The 19,979-nt window shown below is 41.8% G+C and overlaps 1 protein-coding gene across 1 annotated transcript; it reads left to right on the forward strand.

Annotated features, from left to right (window-relative positions):
• Positions 1–7,396: 7,396 nt before the first annotated feature.
• LOC103128193 (PRAME family member 12-like) lies at positions 7,397–10,070 on the forward strand. Its single transcript, XM_007539060.2, has 3 exons — positions 7,397–7,689; positions 8,073–8,645; positions 9,467–10,070. The coding sequence occupies exons 1-3, from the start codon at positions 7,397–7,399 to the stop codon at positions 10,068–10,070; spliced, it is 1,470 nt and encodes a 489-aa protein (XP_007539122.2).
• The last annotated feature ends 9,909 nt before the right edge of the window (positions 10,071–19,979 follow it).

Here is a 19,979-nt window from a genome sequence, read left to right on the forward strand (position 1 = left end):
CAGTTCAGGTTCTACTTGTATTTTTTTCTGATCCTGTTTTTCAACTTCTGCATGAGAGTGAGAACATCAAATATTAATCATTCTGTTTCTGACTTATTACATTTAACATGAAATTTTCAAGTTCCATCTTGAAAGATCTTATACCGAAAGATCTTTATATATTCTGGTTATTAGCCTCTTATCTGATGTATGGCATGTAAAGATCTTCTCCCATTCTGTGAGGGATCTCTTGGTTTGAGTAATAGTTTCTTTAACTGTGTAGAAGCTTTTTAATTTGATGTAGTCCCATAGGTTTATGCTTGCCCTATTCTTATTTGTAATTAGATTCATTTCATTGAAGATGTCTTTAAAATGTATGCAGAAAAGGGTTCTGCCAATATTTTCCTCTAAGTATCTGACAGCTTGTGGTCTAACATTCAAGTCCTTTATCCCTTTGGAATTTACTTTTGTATTTCGTGAAATATAGTGGTTCAGTTTCATTCTTCTGCATATTTCAACCCATTTTTTTCCAACACCACTTGTTGAAGAGACTATGCTTTCCCCATTTAATATTCTGGGCACCTCTGTCAAATATTAGATGTCCATAGGTGTAGGAGATTACTTTTGGGCTCTCAATTCTATTCCACTGGTCAGTGTGTCTATTCATGTTCCAATACCTAGTGGTTTTGATGAAAATGGCCATGATATCTGGGAGTGTGATGCCTCCAGTTCTGTTCTTTCTTCTCAAGATTGTTTTGGCAAATCTAGGTCTTTTCTGGTTCCAGATAAATATTTGTAATATTAGTTCTATTTAAAAAATGTGGTTGGGATCTTGATGGGGATAGCATTAAATCTGTAGATGGCTCTGAGCAATATATTCATTTTGATGATGTTAATTTTGCCAATCCATGACCATGAAATGACTTTCCACTTCTTTGTGTCTTTTTCAATTTCCTTGAGTAGTGACTCATAATTTTCAGTATACAAGTCTTTCACTTCTTTGGTTAGGTTTACTCCTAGATATTTTATTGTTTTTGTTGCTATAGTAAAAAGAATTGATTTCTGGATTTCAACTTCTTCTAACTTAGTGTTTGCATAGAGGAATACCACTGACTTTTGAATGTTAATTTTGTAGCCTGACACCTTCCTGTATAGCCTAATGATATCCAGAATCTTCTTACTGGATTCCTTAGGTTTTTCTCTGTTTTTACATCTCCCTTGCAATAGGGAGAGGTTGATTTCTTCTCTTCCACTCTGTTTGCTTTTAATTCCATGTTCCTTTCTGACTGCTATAGCAAGAACTTCTAACACTATGTTGAATAGTAATGGGGATAGTGCACATTCCTCTTTGGTACGTGATCTGAGGGAAAATGCTTCCAGTTTTTCACCATTGAGTATGATGTTGGCTGTAGGTTTGCTATATATAGACTCCACTATATTCAGGAATTTTCCATCCATTCCCATTTTTTGTAGTGTTTTGATCATAAAGGGATGTTGTATTTCCTCAAAGGCATTCTCTGCATCTATTGATATGACCATGTGGTTTTTGGTCTTACTTTTGTTGATATGGTGGATCACGTTGATTGATTTATATATATTATACCAATCTTGCATTCCTGGGATAAACCCCACTTGGTCATGATGAACAATCTTTTTAATATACTGTTGGATCTCGTTGGTTAGAATTTTGTTCAATATTTTAGCATCTATGTTCATCAGAAGTATTCATCTGTAGTTTTCTTTTTTGGTTGTGTCCCTGTCTGCTTTTGGTATCAAAGTGATGATGGCTTTGTAGAAGCTAGAAGATAGTATTCCAGTGTCTTCAATCTTCTGGAAGACTTTTAAAAGTAGAAGTATTAGTTCTTCTTTGAAGGTTTTGTAGAATTCATCTATAAAACCATCTTATCCAGGACTTTTATTTTTGGGAAGATTTTTGATAACTGTTTCAATTTCAACTGGTTCATTAGTTGTGATGGGCCTGTTCACGTTATCTACTTCCTCTTTACTTAGTTTTGGAAGTTGGTAGGTATCTAGGAAACTGTCCATTTATTTCATGTTCTCTAGCTTGGTGGCATATAGTTGTTCATAGAAGCCTTGCATGATATGTTGAATGTGGTGTCTGTTGTGATATCTCCTCTTTCATTTATGATACTATTTATTTGGGCCTTCTCCCTTTTTTTGTTTTGTGAGTCTGGCTAATGGTTTGTTGATTTTGTTTACTCTTTTGAAGAACTAACATTCACTTTCATTGATCTTCTGTATGGTTTTCTTATTTCCAATGTTATTGATTTCTTCCCTAACTTTAATGATTTCTGTCCTTCTGGTTACATTAGGGTTCCTTTGTTCTTCTCCTTCTACGTCTTTAAGATGTGCAATCAGGCTGTTTATTTGTGCTTTTTCTTGTTTCCAATTTTCTGCTTGTATGGCTATGAACTTGCCTCTCAGTACTGCCTTAACTGTGTCCCACAGATTTTGATAACGTGTGTCTTCATTTTCATTGAACTCTCAAAACATTTTGATTTCTTCCTTTATTTCCTTTTTGACCCATTCTATTATAGAACATGGGTGTTCTGTTGGGCTCTGGAATGGAGCAGAAAAGATGCTCCCCCTGTCTGTTTGGGCTCCCCAGACATTCCAGTATTTCCCTAAGATGGTGGTGGGAGGGTATCACCTGGTTAGTAGAGCAAAGACTATTGTATTTTCTCAGAGTTTTTAGTTCATACTTTCCAGAATTTATGTAAGCCCCCTTCAAGCCAACATGACTTCTTCAGAGAAGCCGGGATCCTGTACAGGGCCCTCCCTACCTTGGGAGTTTTCATTTCTCCATCTCTACTGATTCTCACATGAAGTCTATCAGTTAATCTTTTCTAACATTTGGGTGTCCTGACAATTAGAGGGAGCCTTCTAGAGCCCTCAGCTGAGGGAATTCCCCAAGCATTACCTGCCTGAGGCTGGATAGTTTCCTTTGCCATGAAGATTTGGTGTGATTCTTAAAAATGAAGAGAATTAAAAAGAACCTTAACATTTTTGTGGAGGTTCCTGAAGGTGTGGAGAGAACCAAAATCTGTCACCCCCAAAAGATGCTATTTTTCTACCTATATTTCACCAGAAAGGTTTTGAGTCTGAGTGTTGAGTGAGTCTTATAAAACACAGGAACTAGGGTTGGGCAGTGAAAGATCCATGTTAAACACCTGCTCCCTACCTGCAGGGGGTACTTCAAGAGTGCTTAAGCAAGTCTTCAGGTATCTATCTTTCTCTCCACTTATTTATCTCTCCTGTCCTATTTCAATTTCTTTGTGTCCTAACAAATAATAAAAAGAAAAAAATAATCCAGAGGAGGGGCTACGAGCAGCAGCAGATGTGTTTCTCTCCTCTCCTCTCCTGGATCAACTAGGAATACCAAAGGAGACCATCTGGGACTGAAACAAGACAGGAACAGAACAATTTCAGGAACCCATCAAATAACCAGTGAGTCCAAACACACGTGGCTGGTGCACAGAAAGAAGCCTAAGGAGAGATTAAGTGGCTGGTAACAGTTGGCAGTTTATCAGTAGAGACACTGTCTCCAGTCTGGAGGACTCCCCGGAGACTCACCAAGTGCAACTCTGAGTCTCCATTTCTACTGCCCTAGGAATCTGGAGCAGCTGCAGGGAGGCTCTGGGCTGACACCAGGGGACAGAGAACTAAAAAGGAAACTCAGGAGACCTATATCTTCTTTGCATAGTGGAGGGGCTGTGAAAGTCTCTTTCCCATTAGTTGCTTCTGATCTACTTGGTCTAGACTTTTGAGAGAGTCCACATATCAAATACACAGCCTATATATTAAAAGGACTCATTCTATGTTTTAAAAACTTCGAAACATACAATTAATTTCCTCCTCTCATATTAATTAACTAGTGATTTATATGACTACACTTTACGGGGAAGCAATTACAGAAGCCATTTTCTGCAACCCACAAAGACCCTGGGTCCATGCTCCCAGAGGGATAGAGAATGGAAAAGCTATCAGGGGAGGGGATGGGATATGGAGATTGGGTGGTGGGAATTGTGTGGACTTGTACCCCTCCTACCCTAAGGTTTTGTTAATTTATCCTTTCTTAAATAAAAATAAATTAAAAAAATGAATGCCTCTTTGCATACCCACTGGATTATCTCTGCCACACCCTGCTTTATCTCATGATTGGAAGTCAGTGATTAAGCTAAGAAGCCTACTTATAGTTTAAAAGCCATTAGGCTTTCATAGCCTACAGGGAAGAAAAAGCAAAAAAAGGCTTTTAAGCCACTGAGCTCCAACTCAGGGATTAAAATACTTTGAAACAACAGTTAACTTCCACCACTGTGAACCCTTTAATTACCTTACTTAGACACAAGTCAATCCAGGCAAATGTGATCAGTAATTTGAAAAGTACTGAGAGGGGGACCTCATAACATAATATATAAAATGGTTAAACCAACAAGAAAAAATATGGGAAAAATGAACCAGCACAAGTGTCCAGTTAAAATCCCCCCAAAGGTTGAAGCACAAAATAATGAGATGAGCATCCAAACACCTACACTTAACATGCTGCACTATGGCCCTGCTCCCGATATAGTTATTTATAATAGCATTAAATGACATAAAGCAGTGACTGTTGTCAGCATGCAGGAGAGCTGTTATGAATTGCAAAGTCAAAGTCATCAAGCCAAGTTGGCATGTGGGTATTCCAGTCCCTACTCTCAAACCAGACTCCTTCATTGTGAGGCTGATCCCATCAGTCTTAAAAGAAACACCTTCTTCCTCCAGAGGCAAGAAAAAGTGAGCTCCCTCTCTGATTTCAAGCCTGAATGTGTCTCTTGGATATTCCTTTCTATGACAGAAATTCTAAATTCCACAAGACATGGTTAGCTGAATATTTCATTGTTATAGTGAGCCGCTGTGCTATGTGTCGGATCCCTGGTTGGAGATGGGGAAACCCCCTACACTGTAGGAAGCATTGGGTCAGTAATCTCCCTCTCTCTCTCTCTCTCTGCTTTTGGCCTTTCTGTACTGGTCTAGATTAAAAAATACAAGGAAAAGTAAAGAACAGAGAAATTTCACACAGGTGAGTCTCTTAGTCTCTCTCTCATGTATGTGATATTGTTAGGGGAAGGTTAGCACTCAGAGTGGGCCCTAAACCCAAGGTCCACCTGACCTGACATAGCCAGGCTCTGTTTCCTTACCTTAGAGAACAGAGGAATAATGAAAACTAATGGAAGTTTGGCTCAGAAAGGAGGTGAAGACAGGGCATGACAGGTACATACAAGAGCTCAATTCTGGGCCTAGACCTCAAATAAATCCCTCTCACCTTTTTACCACTCATCTCTATCAGGAACAACAAGATAGACCCTGTGTGGGACCCCCATAGGACCTTGCCCTCAACTTGGATCAACAATGGTAGAGAATGTTCCATCCTCTGAAGGGAGAATGGACAACATACTCTATGCTACACCTGAGGAAGATGGGTCCTGATATTGGGGCAGCCTGGAACGCTCCTACTCATAATGAGCTCAGATTTACAGGGATGCAGAGGTCACGTAGGCTCCTAAGTTGATTATGTGCCCCAGATCACATCAAATCCATGGGGTTTATAGATAACAATATTTATACACCTTACAATATTAGGGGACTACTCTCTTCCCTGATCCAGCTTTCTGTTCCTTTTCCAGCCATAACATCATCTCACCAGACAATAGCTCGGATCCACCAGTAGATCAGATTTCAGGCTCAGGGTAAAAAACAAAACAAACAAACAAACAAAAAAAAACTAGTATAGCCTCAGGCCCTTTAGAATATAACTAAAATATGCCTACTAGCTATCTACAAAATGGAGTACCCACAACTCTGCATCTGCATTATTTCAGCCTTTAAGTTCATGATTGATCAACAATTTGTTTGGCCTTGTATGTTAGCTCTCTTTTCCACCATCGGGTTCCAAATGTTAGCAGGATGCGACCAGACTTCCCTGGATAGACAACCACACCAATGTGTCTTCTCCAGAGCCCCACCCTACTAGGGAAAGAGAGAGGCAGACTGGGAGTATGAATCAACCTATCAATACTAATGTTCAGTGGGGAAGCAATTACAGAAGCCAGACCTTCCACTTTCTGCATTCCACAATGACATTGGGTCCACACTCCCAGAGGGTTAAAGAACAGGAAAGATACCAGGGGAGGGGATGGGATACAGAGATCTGTTGGAGGGAATTGTGTGGACCTGTACCCCTCTTATCCTATGGTTTTGTCGGTGTTCAATTTTTAAAATAAATAAATAAATAAATAAATAAAACAAAAGCCAAATTCTTTGTCATGTGGCCTGTTTGTTCATAGATTTCTCTGTTCACATGCTTTCACTTTGTCTGAATAAATGTGTAAAACTGCCCAGAAATCATACATTTCCCCCCAGTTATTTGTTGAAATCAGTACTAAGAACTATGGTACAAAGAGAAGAGAGCCTCTGAACCTCAATAGTGTTTTCCTGGTCCTCCATAGCATCCTGTGAGAGGTACCCAGTTCCACTTCTATACTGATGTCCTACAAGAGAAATGAAACATCCAAGCTTCATGGTTTTGGTCAATGGTTGACAGATTGCCATTTTCCCCTGCCACACCCTGGGCTGAGAAGGCCTTTGTCCCCAAACTCAGTGTCTACCTGTGAAGCCCATCCAGAGTCACTGACTTGCCCCTCCCCTAAGCCCTTCTCTTCTGTGATTGGATGTCTGCTGCCTGATCAATGTATCTAGAGAAATACTTAAGTTGGATTCATATGATGGATTTAGCCATCTACCCAATATTCTTTTTACCCTCAAGGAGAAGAGATTAGGGTGGGGAAGGTGTGCCTAGAAAGGCCTATAAAAGCCCCAGGTCCCAAGGCTGAGAACACAATCTTCCTTGCTTCTCCAGAGATCTGAGGTCTGAGCAAGCCTCCCACTTCCTCACAGCTGGTAAGTTTCCCCCTCTGCTAGGCTCACCTCATGTTATCTTCAGTCACTCAGCCATGGGAACCTGCATACTAGATGCAAATGGATGACTACCCCTCTCCTTCCCTTATTGTAGTTATCCCTGGGGCTTCATTGCTCCAAGCCAATCTTTTCAGACAGAAAAGGGGGCAGAGGCAACAGCCTGTATAGTTCCACAGCTTGACACAGTGCTGCAGAGGCCAGACAAAAACATGGGTAATTGACATGGCCAAGCAGGACCCATTTTGATGAGGACTGTTGCCAGGCTAAACTGCCAGGAGTCATCTCTCTGTATCATTCTTTCTTTCTTTATTGTTTAAATATTACTTGAGGCCTGATGTAGAATCTGTGAAGTCCAGTAAGTCTATGGGACACTCTATGCATATTTGAGAATGATGACTTGTCCCTTGAGATTGTCTTGGTTTCCTTTCTAAGAATATTCAAGATGAATAAGTTGGAGCCACCCAGCCTGCAGAATCTGGCAATAGAGAGCCTGGTAAGGAACAAGGACTTGGCCATCGATGCTCTCAAGGCCCTCCCTGCAGCTTTCTTCCCAACCCTCTTCCTGGAAGCCTACAGGCACAGATGCCTAGAGATCCTGAAGGCCATAGTGCCAGCCTGGCCCTTCCCCTGTCTGCCTCTGGGTGGTCTAGAGCCTGACATGATGCCCTGGAACCAGAGGGTGAGTGCCGTGTTGGATGGCATTGATGTTCTCCTTGCCCAGAGTGTTGGCCCCAGGTGAGTGTGTCACAGATAGCCTGGTTGGGTGATGGGTGTCTAGCAGTCAGTGGGGTGAGGGAGTGTGGAGGCCCCTGGGGTGGATCAATAGCCAAAGAGATAGCCCTGTTGTGCTCCATTTGGAGATGCCCTATGAGTATGAGGTGGCTTAAGTGCTGGGGAAGCTGAGATGTCATCACCCCTTGCCCCATTATGTGTTTCTGAGAAGCTCTGAATGAGTACGCAGGATGAAGGGGACAAACGGGAGAACTAGCAGGTTATAGGAAGAGACAGCATTGGTCTGGAATATGAAGACAGACACAGAATGTGCAGAGGTAGACACTCACATCATTGCAAAATCCTTACACTCTGAGTTTCTCATCTATGTTCTGTTTCCTGCAAAGGAGATGTAAGCTGCAGGTCCTGGATTTACGGAATACTGGTCAGGAGTTCTGGACTGGGAGGACTAGAGTGAAGCTCAGTGGACACTCACCCAGAGAAGAGCCATGGACCTCTCAGTGCTCAAGGATGAGGAAGCCTTTGCCGTTGCTGGAGGTTTTTACAAGACTTCACATCCATGATTCGTGCCCTGACTCTTTCTCCTCCCACCTCTTGCAGTGGGTAAAGAAGAGGAAAGCTGTACACCTGTGTTTTGTGAAAGTGACAATTGTGTCAGTGATCTTGTCAAGATGTAGACTTCAGTACATAGAGCTGTTGTGTATCAAGGAGTTGGAAGTCTACAACACCTGGACATTCCCTACCCTGAAAATGTTTGCTCATCTGATGGGCAAGATGAAAAATCTGAAGAAACTCACTCTCCATATTGATGCTCGTGCTGCAACAACCCACGAAGAGCTTGAGCTTGGGAGACGGTGTGTTGCCCAGTTCACCTGTCAGTTTTTGCACCTAAGACACCTCAGAGAGTTGTATCTGCAATCTCCCTACTTCCTGCAGGGCCATCTGGAACAGCTCCTCAGGTAAGATTGGGGCCATTGTCTGTAACACTGAAGTAAATGCTATCTCACACTTTCCTCTTTCCTGACGGGAGTTATCAAATAATCGCCTAAAGCAAGATGTACAAACAGCCATATCATGTGGAATCACGATCACATGATAGGAAGTTTCAGGTGAGGCATGAAGTCTAGTGAGCAGAACTCTCAGAATAGACATCAGAGCTGACCTAGAATAATGACTAAGTGAAGAAGGCAGGTGAGTAGGCTCAGCACTGTTCCTGAGATCTTCACATACAGGCCCTGTGCTCACCAGATCGTGAGCAGGAAGGAGCCTGTCTCAGACTCCCCTGTCCATCTCTGCCCATACAGCATGGAGAATGACAGGCCTGGCAGGTTGAGGAGGAGGAGTCTATGTGATCAACAGGAGTGACAAGTGCGGAGAGGATTACTGAGGATATGGGGTGCTCACTAAAGGTGAGCAATACTGGAATTCCAGCCGATGGGGTGTCACCTGCTTGGGTTAGGATATCCCACTCATTTCTCACCATGAGATTTGGATAATCCCAGAATCAACGGGGAGGCCCTAAAGGTTTTCCCTCCATTGTTATACTCTAGGAAGACCACAATAGATAGAGATAATTAATCAGACACTTTCTAAATTACTGAAGTATGTATTTCACAGAAGAGTTAAGGGATTTTTAGACATTGTGTGCTCTTGAACCATCAGACAGTACAGGGTTAGGGTGGAGGTTTGCTGCCTACTGAATTCCATCAAGTAGTCAGAGCAAACTCATAAGATCTGAAAATAGGATTCAGCAGAGCTAACAATTCTCTTCTTTTCCCAGGAGCCTTGCCAACCCCCTGGAGGTCTTGTCACTCACTCACTGCATGTTTACAGAAAAAGACTTGACTCACCTGTTCAGGAGCCCTCATCTCACTCACCTGAAGGACCTGTGTCTGAGGGGAGTCCCCCTGATCTCAGTCAGTGAGCCCCTTCTAGCTCTGCTGGAGGTAAATGCAGCCACCCTCCAGCACCTGGACCTGGGTCTGTGTGGCCTCCAGGACACCCAGCTTGAAGCCCTGCTCCCTGCCCTGAGCAGCTGCTCCCAGCTCAGCTCCCTCAGCCTGCATGGGAACTGCTTGTCCATGGCCACCCTGGAGAAGCTGCTGCGCTTCACCTCGGGCCTCAGCAGGTTGAGACAAGAGATCTATCCAGCCCCTCTGGAGACTTTCAGCCCTCAGGGATTTCTGCAGCCTCAGACCTTTGATTTGCTTTGTTCTCAACTCTTTGGGGTCTTGAGAGATATAGGATGCTCCAGGACTATCTTGGTGAGCCCTAAACCCTGTCTTTCTGGAATCCTGATGTTAGGAAACTGGACTGTGACAGCATCCTGCAGTAACTGCCTATGTCACTCTAAGAAGCTGTCCTTTGGGCTCTCAGAAACCTGAAATCTAGCACATTATCTGCATGTGGACATCGCTCCTGGAATGAAGCATCATGTCTCAGTCGTGGGGTCGCAAAGCTGATGCAGTTGAGGTGCAAGATTGCAGGCTGAGCTGGAGAAACAGCATAGCTGTTTCCACAGCAGTAGTTCAGGTCTGCGGCACCAGAGGTGTTCCTAGAATCCTTCCCATTTCTCTCCTATCGCAGTAGTCTATCCACCAGGATGTGGCAGGTCTTCACTACTTCAGGCTGATCATGATCTTTGAAGTTTTCTCTTAAATAAAATGTTGCATGTTGAACACTGTGTTTTAGGGTTTTTTTTCCCCCTCACTATTCTTCTGTGATTTGGCCCTGGCTGCCACCTATATTTGCTCCTGCACTGCCTGTCCACTGGGTACCCCCTAACCCTGTTAGTGTTCATCTTCTGTTACCTCCATGAGTTGCAGGTGAGAACCTAGTGCTTCCCTACACTGAGTGTCACCAAGGATCAGAGTAAACTGGCCTCTCTCACTGACAAAATGCAGCCACTGTTAGTTCTAAATTTTCCTCATTTTTATTATCTTTATTTATTGGATAGAAACAGCCAGAAATTGAGTGGGGAGGAGGAGATAGAGAGATACTTGCAACCCTGCTTCAGCACTCACAAAGCTTTCCCCCTGCAGGTGGGGGCCATGGATTCAAACCTATGTCCTTTCACACTGTAACATGTTGCTCAACCAAGTGCACCACCAACTGGCCCCTTCTTTTTTTTTTAATTTTTTATTTAAGAAAGGATTAATGAAAAAAAAATAAGGTAGGAGGGGCACAACTCCACACAATTCCCACCACCCAATCTCCATAACCCACCCCCTCCCATGATAGCTTTCCCATTCTCTAGCCCTCTGGGAGCATGGACCCAGGGTCGTTGAGGGTTGCAGAAGGTAGAAGGTCTGGCTTCTGTAATTGCTTCCCCGCTGAACATGGGCGTTGACTGGTCAGTCCATACTCCCAGTCTGCCTCTCTTTTTCCCTAGTAGGGTGTGTCTCTGGGGAAGCTGAGCTCCAGGACACATTGGTGGGGTCTTCAATCCAGGGAAGCCTGGCCAGCATCCTGGTGGCATCTGGAACCTGGTGATTGAAAAGAGAGTTAACATACAAAGCCAAACAATTTGTTGAGCAATCATGGATCCCAAGCTTGGAATAGTGGAGAGGAAGTGTTAGGGAGGTACTCACTGCAAACTCTAGTGTACTACTGCTTTCAGGTATATATTTTGCAGTAGTTTATGGATACATGTGCACATAAGCTCTCTCTCACAGAAATTGGTGTATATCTAGGTTATGGGACTTTGTTAGAAAGTGAACTACCTGAGATGAGATTAGAGTGTACTATAAAAGGAAAGGTCTCACACGAGTAATGAAGCTGAAGGGTTGTCATTCCATACATGAAGTCTCTGGACACAGTCTGAGGTGAAGCATGTTGAGGTGGCAATCGTTGCGTTGGTTAGGTTGTGATCGGTGGATGCATTATTATTTGGTTTGGATTGGGAGATGCATACGGGAAAGTGGGCCCTATCCAAGGGTTCCAGGACTGGGGGAAGTAGGGGCTCTATAGTGGAGATGTGACGTTCCTGCTGTCTTAGGGTTCAAAAAGACAATGGATAGTTAATGTTATCATCACATTAGTTGTTAATAATAGTGGGAGACTTTAATACCCCACTCTCACACTTAGACAGATCAACAAAGCAGAGAACCAATAAAGATACAAGAGAATTGAATGAAGAGATCGACAGACTAGACCTCTCGGACATTTTCAGACTCCTTCTTCTTCTTTTTTAAAATCTTTATATATTTACTGGATAGAGACAGCCAGAAATCGATAGGGAAGGGGATCACCTCTATCAAAGAGAAGGTAAGAGATAGAGACACCTGCAGCGCTGCTTCACCACTCACAAAGATGTCCAGGGTCTCAAGCCTGAGTCCCTACACATTGCAAGATGTGCACTAATATAGGTACTCCACAGCCGGGCCCCACCCTTTTTAAAATCTATCATCTATGTATGTATGTATGTATGTATGTATGTATCTATCTATCTATCTATGTATCTGTTTTTAATCTTACCACTGTCAGTACTTAGACTGTAATGTGTGTGCTTAGTCAGGTGCATCCGACCTGGCCCCAGGTTCTTAGACTATAACTTTTTCTTTATACATAATCCTAGACTAAGACCTCAGTCTTTTGACCCACAGCAACACAGCAGGTGCATAAAATGATTGAAATAGAAGGTTTGGGAAGAAGATTGACACTTATTTGCCAAGATGGACAAAACAGCAAAACCCTTTGATGTCTATAGCAGTGCTCCTCTTCTGTTGATTATACTGCTGTAAACAGACCTTGTAAGATCAGTCATAAAGAACTCTTTGCATTACCATGATGCTATTTTCCAACCCCAGGAATGTTCTCTTACACAAGCATTCCTGTAAACACAAGAAAATATTTGTCAGCTTAATATTAAATATATTTGCTGTTTTTTAATTGATTTAATAATAATTGAGAAGACTATAGGATGAGAGGGCTACAATTCCACACAATTCTCAACACCAGAATTCAATATCCCATTCCCTTCATTGGAAGTTTTCTTATTCTTTATCTTTCTGGGAACATAGACCCAGGATCATTATTATTGTTTTTTTAGATTTTTTTTTAATTTAAGAAAGGATTAATTAACAAAACAATAGGGTAGGAGGGGTACACAATTCCCACCACCCAATCTCCATATCCCATCCCCTCCCCTGATAGCTTTCCCATTCTCTAGCCCTCTGGAAGCATGGACCCAGGGTCATTGTGGGTTGCAGAAGGTAGAAGGTCTGGCTTCTGTAATTGCTTCCCCACTGAACATGGGCGTTGACTGGTCGGTCCATACTCCCAGTCTGCCTCTCTCTTTCCCTAGTAGGGTGGGTCTCTGGGGAAGCTGAGCTCCAGGACACATTGGTGGGGTCTTCAATCCAGGGAAGCCTGGCCAGCATCCTGATGTCATCTGGAACCTGGTGACTGAAAAGAGAGTTAACATACAAAGCCAAACAAATTGTTGAGCAATCATGGACCCAAAGCTTGGAATAGTGGAGAGGAAGTGTTAGGGAGGTACTCACTGCAAACTCTAGTGTACTTCTGCTTTCTTACTTTGGTGCCATACTCCAAACTCAGTCAAACTTCTGCTTTGCGTTTCTACTTCTTTTTTTTTTTATTTTTTTTTTATTTAAGAAAGGATTAATTGACAAAACCATAGGGTAGGAGGGGTACAACTCCACACAATTCCCACCGCCCAATCTCCATATCCCACCCCCTACCCAGTAGCTTTCCCATTCTCAATCCCTCTGGGAGCATGGACCCAGGGTCATTGTGGGTTGCAGAAGGTGGAAGGTCTGGCTTCTGTAATTGCTTCCCCGCTGAACATGGGCATTGACTGGTCGGTCCATACTCCCAGTTTGCCTCTCTCTTTCCCTGGTAGGGTGGGTCTCTGGGGAATCTGAGCTCCAGGACACATTGGTGGGGTCTTCAATCCAGGGAAGCCTGGCTGGCATCCTGATGGCATCTGGAACCTGGTGACTGAAAAGAGAGTTAACATACAAAGCCAATCATGGACCCAAAGCTTGGAATAGTGGAGAGGAAGTGTTAGGGAGGGTACTCACTGCAAACTCTAGTATACTTCTGCTTTCTTACTTTGGTGCCATACTCCAAACTCAGTCAATTTCTGCTTTGTGTTTCTACTCTTTTTTTTTTACATGCATAACATTCCCCAGATTCCCATTTAACAATACAACCCCCACTATTTCATTCATCATTTTTCATGGACCTGTATTCTCCCCACCCACCCACCCACCCCCGAGTCTTTTACTTTGGTGTAATACTCCAATTCCATTTCAGGTTTGACTTGTGTTTTCTTTTCTAATCTTGTTTTTCAACTTCGGCCTGAGAGTGAGATCATCCCATATTCATCCTTCAGTTTCTGACTTATTTCACTCAACATGATTTTTTCAAGGTCCATCCAAGATCGGCTGAAAACAGTGAAGTCACCATTTTTTTACAGCTGAGTAGTATGCCATTGTGTATATATACCACAACTTGCTCAGCCACTCATCTGTTGTTGGACATCTGAGTTGCTTCCAGGTTTTGGCTATTACTAATTGTGCTGCCAAGAACATATGTGTACACAGATCTTTTTGGATGGATGTGTTGGGTTCCTTAGGATATATCCCCAGGAGGGGAATTGCAGGGTCATAGGGTAGGTAGATTTCTAGCCTTCTGAGAGTTCTCCAGACTGTTCTCCACAGAGGTTGGACCAATTGACATTCCCACCAGCAGTGCAGGATGGTTCCTTTGACCCCACACCCTCTCCTTGCTCCTGCCTGATTGCTATGGCAAGAACTTCCAACACTATGTTGAATAGTAATGGTCAGTGTGTCTGTTCATGTTCCACTACCAAGCAGTTTTGATGACAATGGCCCTATAATACAGTTTGAGATCTGGCAGTGTGATGCCTCTGGCTCTGTTCTTTTTTCTCTTTATATATGTTGGTTATTAAACTCTTATCTGATGTATGGCATGTAAAGATCTTCTCCCATTCTGTGAGGGGTCTCTTGATTTGGGTAGTGGTTTCTTTTGCTGTGAAGAAGCTTTTTAATTTGATGTAGTACCATAGGTTTATACTTGCCTTAGTCTTCCTTGTAATTGGATTCGTTTCATTGAAAATGTCTTTAAAATTTATGCGGAAAAAAGTTCTTCCAATATTTTCCTCTAAGTATCTGATAGTTTGTGGTCTAAGATCCAAGTCCTTGATCCACTTGGAATTTACTTTTGGATTTGGTGAAATACATTGATTCAGTTTCATTCTTCAGCGTCTTTCAACCCATTGTTTCCAACACCATTTGTTGAAGAGACTCTGCTTCCCCCATATAATAGTCTGGGCCCCTTTGTCAAAGATTAAATGTCCATACATGTGGGTCCTCATTTCTGGGCTCTCAATTCTATTCCACTGGTCAGTGTGTCTGTTCATGTTCTACTACCAAGCAGTTTTGATGACAATGGCCCTATAATACAGTTTGAGATTTGGCAGTGTGATGCCTCTGGTTCTGTTCTTTTTTCTCAAGATTGTTTTGGCAATTCTAGGTCTTTTCTGGTTCCAGATAAACATTTATAGCATTTTTTCTATTCTCCTAAAAAATGTGCTTGGGATCTTGATGGGGATAGCATTAAATTTGTAGATGGCTCTGGGTAATATATTCATTTTGATGATGTTAATTCTTCCAACCCATGAACATGGAATATCTTTCCACTTCTTTGTGTCTTTTTCAATTTCTTTGAGTAGTGACTCATAATTTTCAGTACACAAGTCTTTCACTTCGTTGGTTAGATTTATTCCTAGATATTTTATTGTTTTTGTTGCTATAGAAAAAGGAACTGATTTCTGGATTTCAATTTCTTCTAACTTAGTGTTTGCATAGAGGAATGCCACTGACTGTTGAATGTTAATTTTATAGCCTGACACATTACTGTATTGCCTGATGATTTCCAAAAGCTTCTTGCTGGATTCCTTAGGTTTTTCCATGTATACTATCATGTCCTCTGCAAATAAGGAGAGTTTGACTTCTTCTCTTCCAATCTGTATCCCTTTAATTCCTTGTTCCTGCCTGATTGCTATGGCAAGAACTTCCAACTCTATGTTGAATATTAATGGTGATAGTGGGCAGCCCTGTCTAGTACCTGATCTAAGGGGAAATGCTTCCAGTTTTTCACCATTGAGTATGATGTTGGCTGTAGGTTTGCTATATATAGACTACACTATCTTCAGGAATTTTCCATCTATTCCAATTTTTTGTAGTGTTTTGATCATAAAGGGATGTTGTATTTTGTCAAAGGCTTTCTCTGCATCTATTGATATGACCATGTGGTTTTTGGTCTTGCTTTTGTTGATGTGGTGGATCACATTGATTTACGTATATTAAACCAACCTTGCATGCCTGGGATAAACCCCAGTTCGTCATGATGAACCATCTTTTTGATATACTGCTGTATCCGGTCGGCTAGAATTTTGTTCAATATTTTCGCATCTATGTTCATCAGACATATTGGTCTGTAGTTTTCTTTTTTGGTTGTGTCCCTGTCTGCTTTTGGTATCAGGGTGATGTTGGCTTCATAGAAGCTGGCAGGGAGTATTCCAGTGTCTTCAATCTTCTGGAAGACTTTTAAAAGTAGAGGTATTAGTTCTTCTTTGAAAGTTTTGTAGAATTCATTTGTAAAACCATCTGGTCCAGGACTTTTATTTTTGGGAAGATTTTTGATAACTGTTTCAATTTCATTAGCTGTGATGGGCCTGTTCATGTTATCCACTTCCTCTTGACTTAGTTTTGGAAGTTGGTAGGTATATAGGAAATCATTCCTTTCTTCCAGGTTCTCTAGCTTGGTGGCATATAGTTGTTCATAGAAGCCTCACATGATATGTTGAATTTCTGCAGTGTCTGTTGTGATTTCTCCTCTTTCATTTACTATCTGATTTATTTGGGTCTTCTTCCTTTTTTGTTTTGTGAGTCTGGCTAAAGGTTTGTCGATTTTGTTTACTCTTTTGAAGAACCAACATCTACTTTCATTGATCTTTTGTATGGTTTTCCTATTCTCAATGTTATTTATTTCTGCCTTAACTTTAGTGATTTCTGTCCCTCTGGTTGCTTTAGGATTCCTTTGTTGTTCTTCTTCTAGGGCTTTGAGATGTGCAATCAGGCTGTTTATTTGTGCCTTTTCTTGTTTCCTAATGTGTGCTTGTATAGCTATGAAATTCCCTCTTAGGACTGCTTTAGCTGTGTCCCAAATATTTTGATAGCTTTTGTCTTCATTTTCATTGAACTCTCGAAACATTTTGATTTCTTCCTTGATTTCCTCTTTGACCCAGAAGTTGTTAAGAAGTGTACTGTTGAGCTTCCACATTTTGGAAGTGTTACTAATCTTTTTTTGATTGTTAAGTGTTAGTTTAATTCCACTGTGGTCTGAGAAGATGCTTGGGATGATTTCAGTGCTCTTGAATAGGCTGATGCTGTCTTTGTGGCCTAACATATGGTCTATCCTTGAGAATGATCCATGTGGATTTGACTAAAATGTGTATTCCAGTTTCTTGGGATGAATGACTCTGAAAATGTCCAATAGTTCTAGTTTATCTATTTCTTCATTTAGCTCCCTTATGTCTTTACTGATTTTCTGCCTGGATGATCTGTCAAGTTGAGAGAGTGGGGTGTTGAAGTCCCCTACTATGATTGTGTTACTGTTAATATATTGCTGTAGCTTTTTCAGTAGAAGTTTGATGTATTTAGATGGCTTCTCATTGGGTGCATAGATATTAATAATTGTTAAGTCCTCTTGATTGACTGATCCTCTGAGCATTAAGTAGTGTCCATTCCTATCTTTTTTAATCTTATCTATTTTAAAGTCTATCATGTCCGATATGAGAATAGCTGTTCCTGCCCTTTTTTGAGGGCCATTGGCTTGAATGATAATTTTCCATCCTTTCACTTTAAGTCTGTGTTTGTCTTGTTGCGTTAGGTGAGTTTCCTGTAGACAACATATTGTTGGGTTGTGTTTTCTGATCCATCTTCCTACTCTGTGTCTTTTAATAGGTGAATTCAGGCCATTGACATTTATTGATATCAATGATTGAAGATATTTTAACGCCATTCTTGTAGAGTTTTAGAATGTTTTGATATATGTCCTATTTGTGGTGGTCTGGTTGTTTATAGGAGACCTTTCAGAACTTCTATCAGGGCAGGCTTTGTGATGGTTGCTTCCTTCAACTGTTGCTTGTCTGAGAAGGTTTTGATGCTTCCATCTAGTCTGAATGACAATCTAGCAGGATATAGTATTCTTGGCTGAAAGCCTTTCTCATTGAGCACTCGATAGATATCTTGCCATTCTCTTCTGGCCTGTAGTGTTTGTATGGAGAAGTCTGCTGCTAATCTTATGGGTTTTCCTTTGTAGGTGACTCTTTGTTTTTCTCTTGCAGCCTTGAGGATCCTTTCTTTATCCTTATTCCTTTCCAATCTAAGTATGACATGTCTTGGTGTCTTTAGGTCTGGGTTAATTCTGTTTGGGACCCTCTGGGCTTCTTGAATCTTTATGTCTTTGGTGTTGTCTAGACTAGAGAAATTTTTAGCTATTATGGCCTGGAGAACGCTTTCTTCCTCCCCTTCTCTTTCTTCCTCTGGTAAGCCAGTAATGCGTATATTGTTTCTTTTGAAGTCATCCCATAGGACTCTGTTGTTGTTTTCAGCATCTCTTATCTCTTTTTGAGATCTCTTACTTCTTTTTTAGTTGTCTCTAATTCATCCTCAATCTTGCTAATTCTGTCTTCAGCCTCATTGATTCTATTCTCTCTGCCCTCTACTGCTTTCTGGAGTTCATCTATTTTGTTGCCCTGCTCTGATACTGTTTTAGCTTGTTCAGATAGTTGCCTTCTTAGCTCAGCGATTTCAGCTTTCAGCTCTCTAATAACCATGAGATAATTAGAATTTTCTTCCATATTCTCATTTGTTGTTCCTGCATTTCTGATTACAATTTTTTCAAATTCTTTACTCACTGCTGTTATTATTTCCTTAGTTAATGTTTGGATGTTGAACTCGTTTTTTTGTGCTTCACCCTCTGGAGGACTTTTAGCTGGACTCTTGTCCTGGTTCGAGTCTCCAATATTTTTTCTTGTTGTTTTTACCATTTTATATAAGTTAACAGTTTTTTCAATCCCTGAGTTGGAGTTCAGTGGTGTAAAATCTTTTTTTTTTTTTTCCCTGTAGGCTTTGGGAGCCTGAGGGCTTTTAAAATATCAATAGGCTTCTTAGCTTAATCACTGACTCCTGACCAAGAGATAAAGCAGGGTGTGGCAGAGATAATCCAGTGGTTATGCAAAGAGACTTTCACAGCCCCTCAGCTATGCCACCAAGGTATAGGTCTTCTCCTGAGTTTCCCAGTTAGATCTCTGTACCCTGGTGTCCCCTCCTGTTGCTGCTCCAGATTCTGAGGGTAGTAGCAATGGAGACTCAGAGTTGCACTGGTGAGTCACTGGGGAGTCCTTTCCTCCCTTCAGCTGTCCCCTTGTTGGTGGAGCAGACTGTAGGTGGTGTCTCCACTGACAAACTGTCGAACTGTTAGCAGTCACTTAATCTCTCCTTAGGCCCCTCTCTCCTCTCTGTCACCAGCCACGCGTGTTTGTACTCACGGGTGATTTACTGGGTTTCTGTGGTCATTCTAGTCCTGTCTTGTTTCGGTCCGGGTGGTCTCCTTTGGTATTCCTAGTTGATCCGGGAGAGGAGAGGAGAGAAAGCAATCTGCTGCTCGTAGCTCCGCCTCCGGACTCACGCTGCTGTTTAAGCCACTACCTCATCTTCCTCTACTTTCCACATAGGAACAATCAATGATTTTTTTTCCCCTTTCTAGGAAACAGTTTAGTTGTTTCCTAATTCTGTGCATGCCAAAATTGTAATACTTAATGACAAGTGATCTTGTTTTGCTTGAGGTTTGATAGCATCATGGTTATGCAAAGAGACTCTGAGGAGGAAGCTCCAAAGTTGCCAGTTCAATCTCCTGGACCACCAAAAACCAGAGCTGAGCAGGGTTCTGGTAAAATAAGTAAATAAAATAAAATAGGAGAAGAGCATTTGTTTATAGCACATAAGCTCTGTAGACTCTGATATTATTATCAGGCTTTGGCTTCTTGATGCATGTGATTTTCTTTTACCTGGAACACTAATGCCGTGGCTTAGATTTCACAGTGCATGTAATGGCCCCAACCCACGGCCTTTCCCTTTATTCCTACACAACAACACAGCTTCTCTTCCACCAACAGTCACAGACATGTCCAGGTTCCAGCTTATTCCTGCTCTCAACAAAGTCTCCTGTTGCAGTTA

Source organism: Erinaceus europaeus, chromosome 11 (genome assembly GCF_950295315.1).
Source record: "Erinaceus europaeus chromosome 11, mEriEur2.1, whole genome shotgun sequence".
Taxonomy (NCBI): Eukaryota; Metazoa; Chordata; class Mammalia; order Eulipotyphla; family Erinaceidae; genus Erinaceus; species Erinaceus europaeus.

What these genes read in the sequence shown, in the direction of transcription:
- LOC103128193 (XM_007539060.2), top strand. Translation starts at nt 7,397, where the DNA reads ATGAATAAGTTGGAGCCACCCAGCCTGCAGAATCTGGCAATAGAGAGC. An exon ending in GCCCAGAGTGTTGGCCCCAG is followed by an intron (nt 7,690 to 8,072) that starts GTGAGTGTGTCA and finishes TTTCCTGCAAAG; the next exon opens with GAGATGTAAGCTGCAGGTCC. An exon ending in CATCTGGAACAGCTCCTCAG is followed by an intron (nt 8,646 to 9,466) that starts GTAAGATTGGGG and finishes TTCTTTTCCCAG; the next exon opens with GAGCCTTGCCAACCCCCTGG.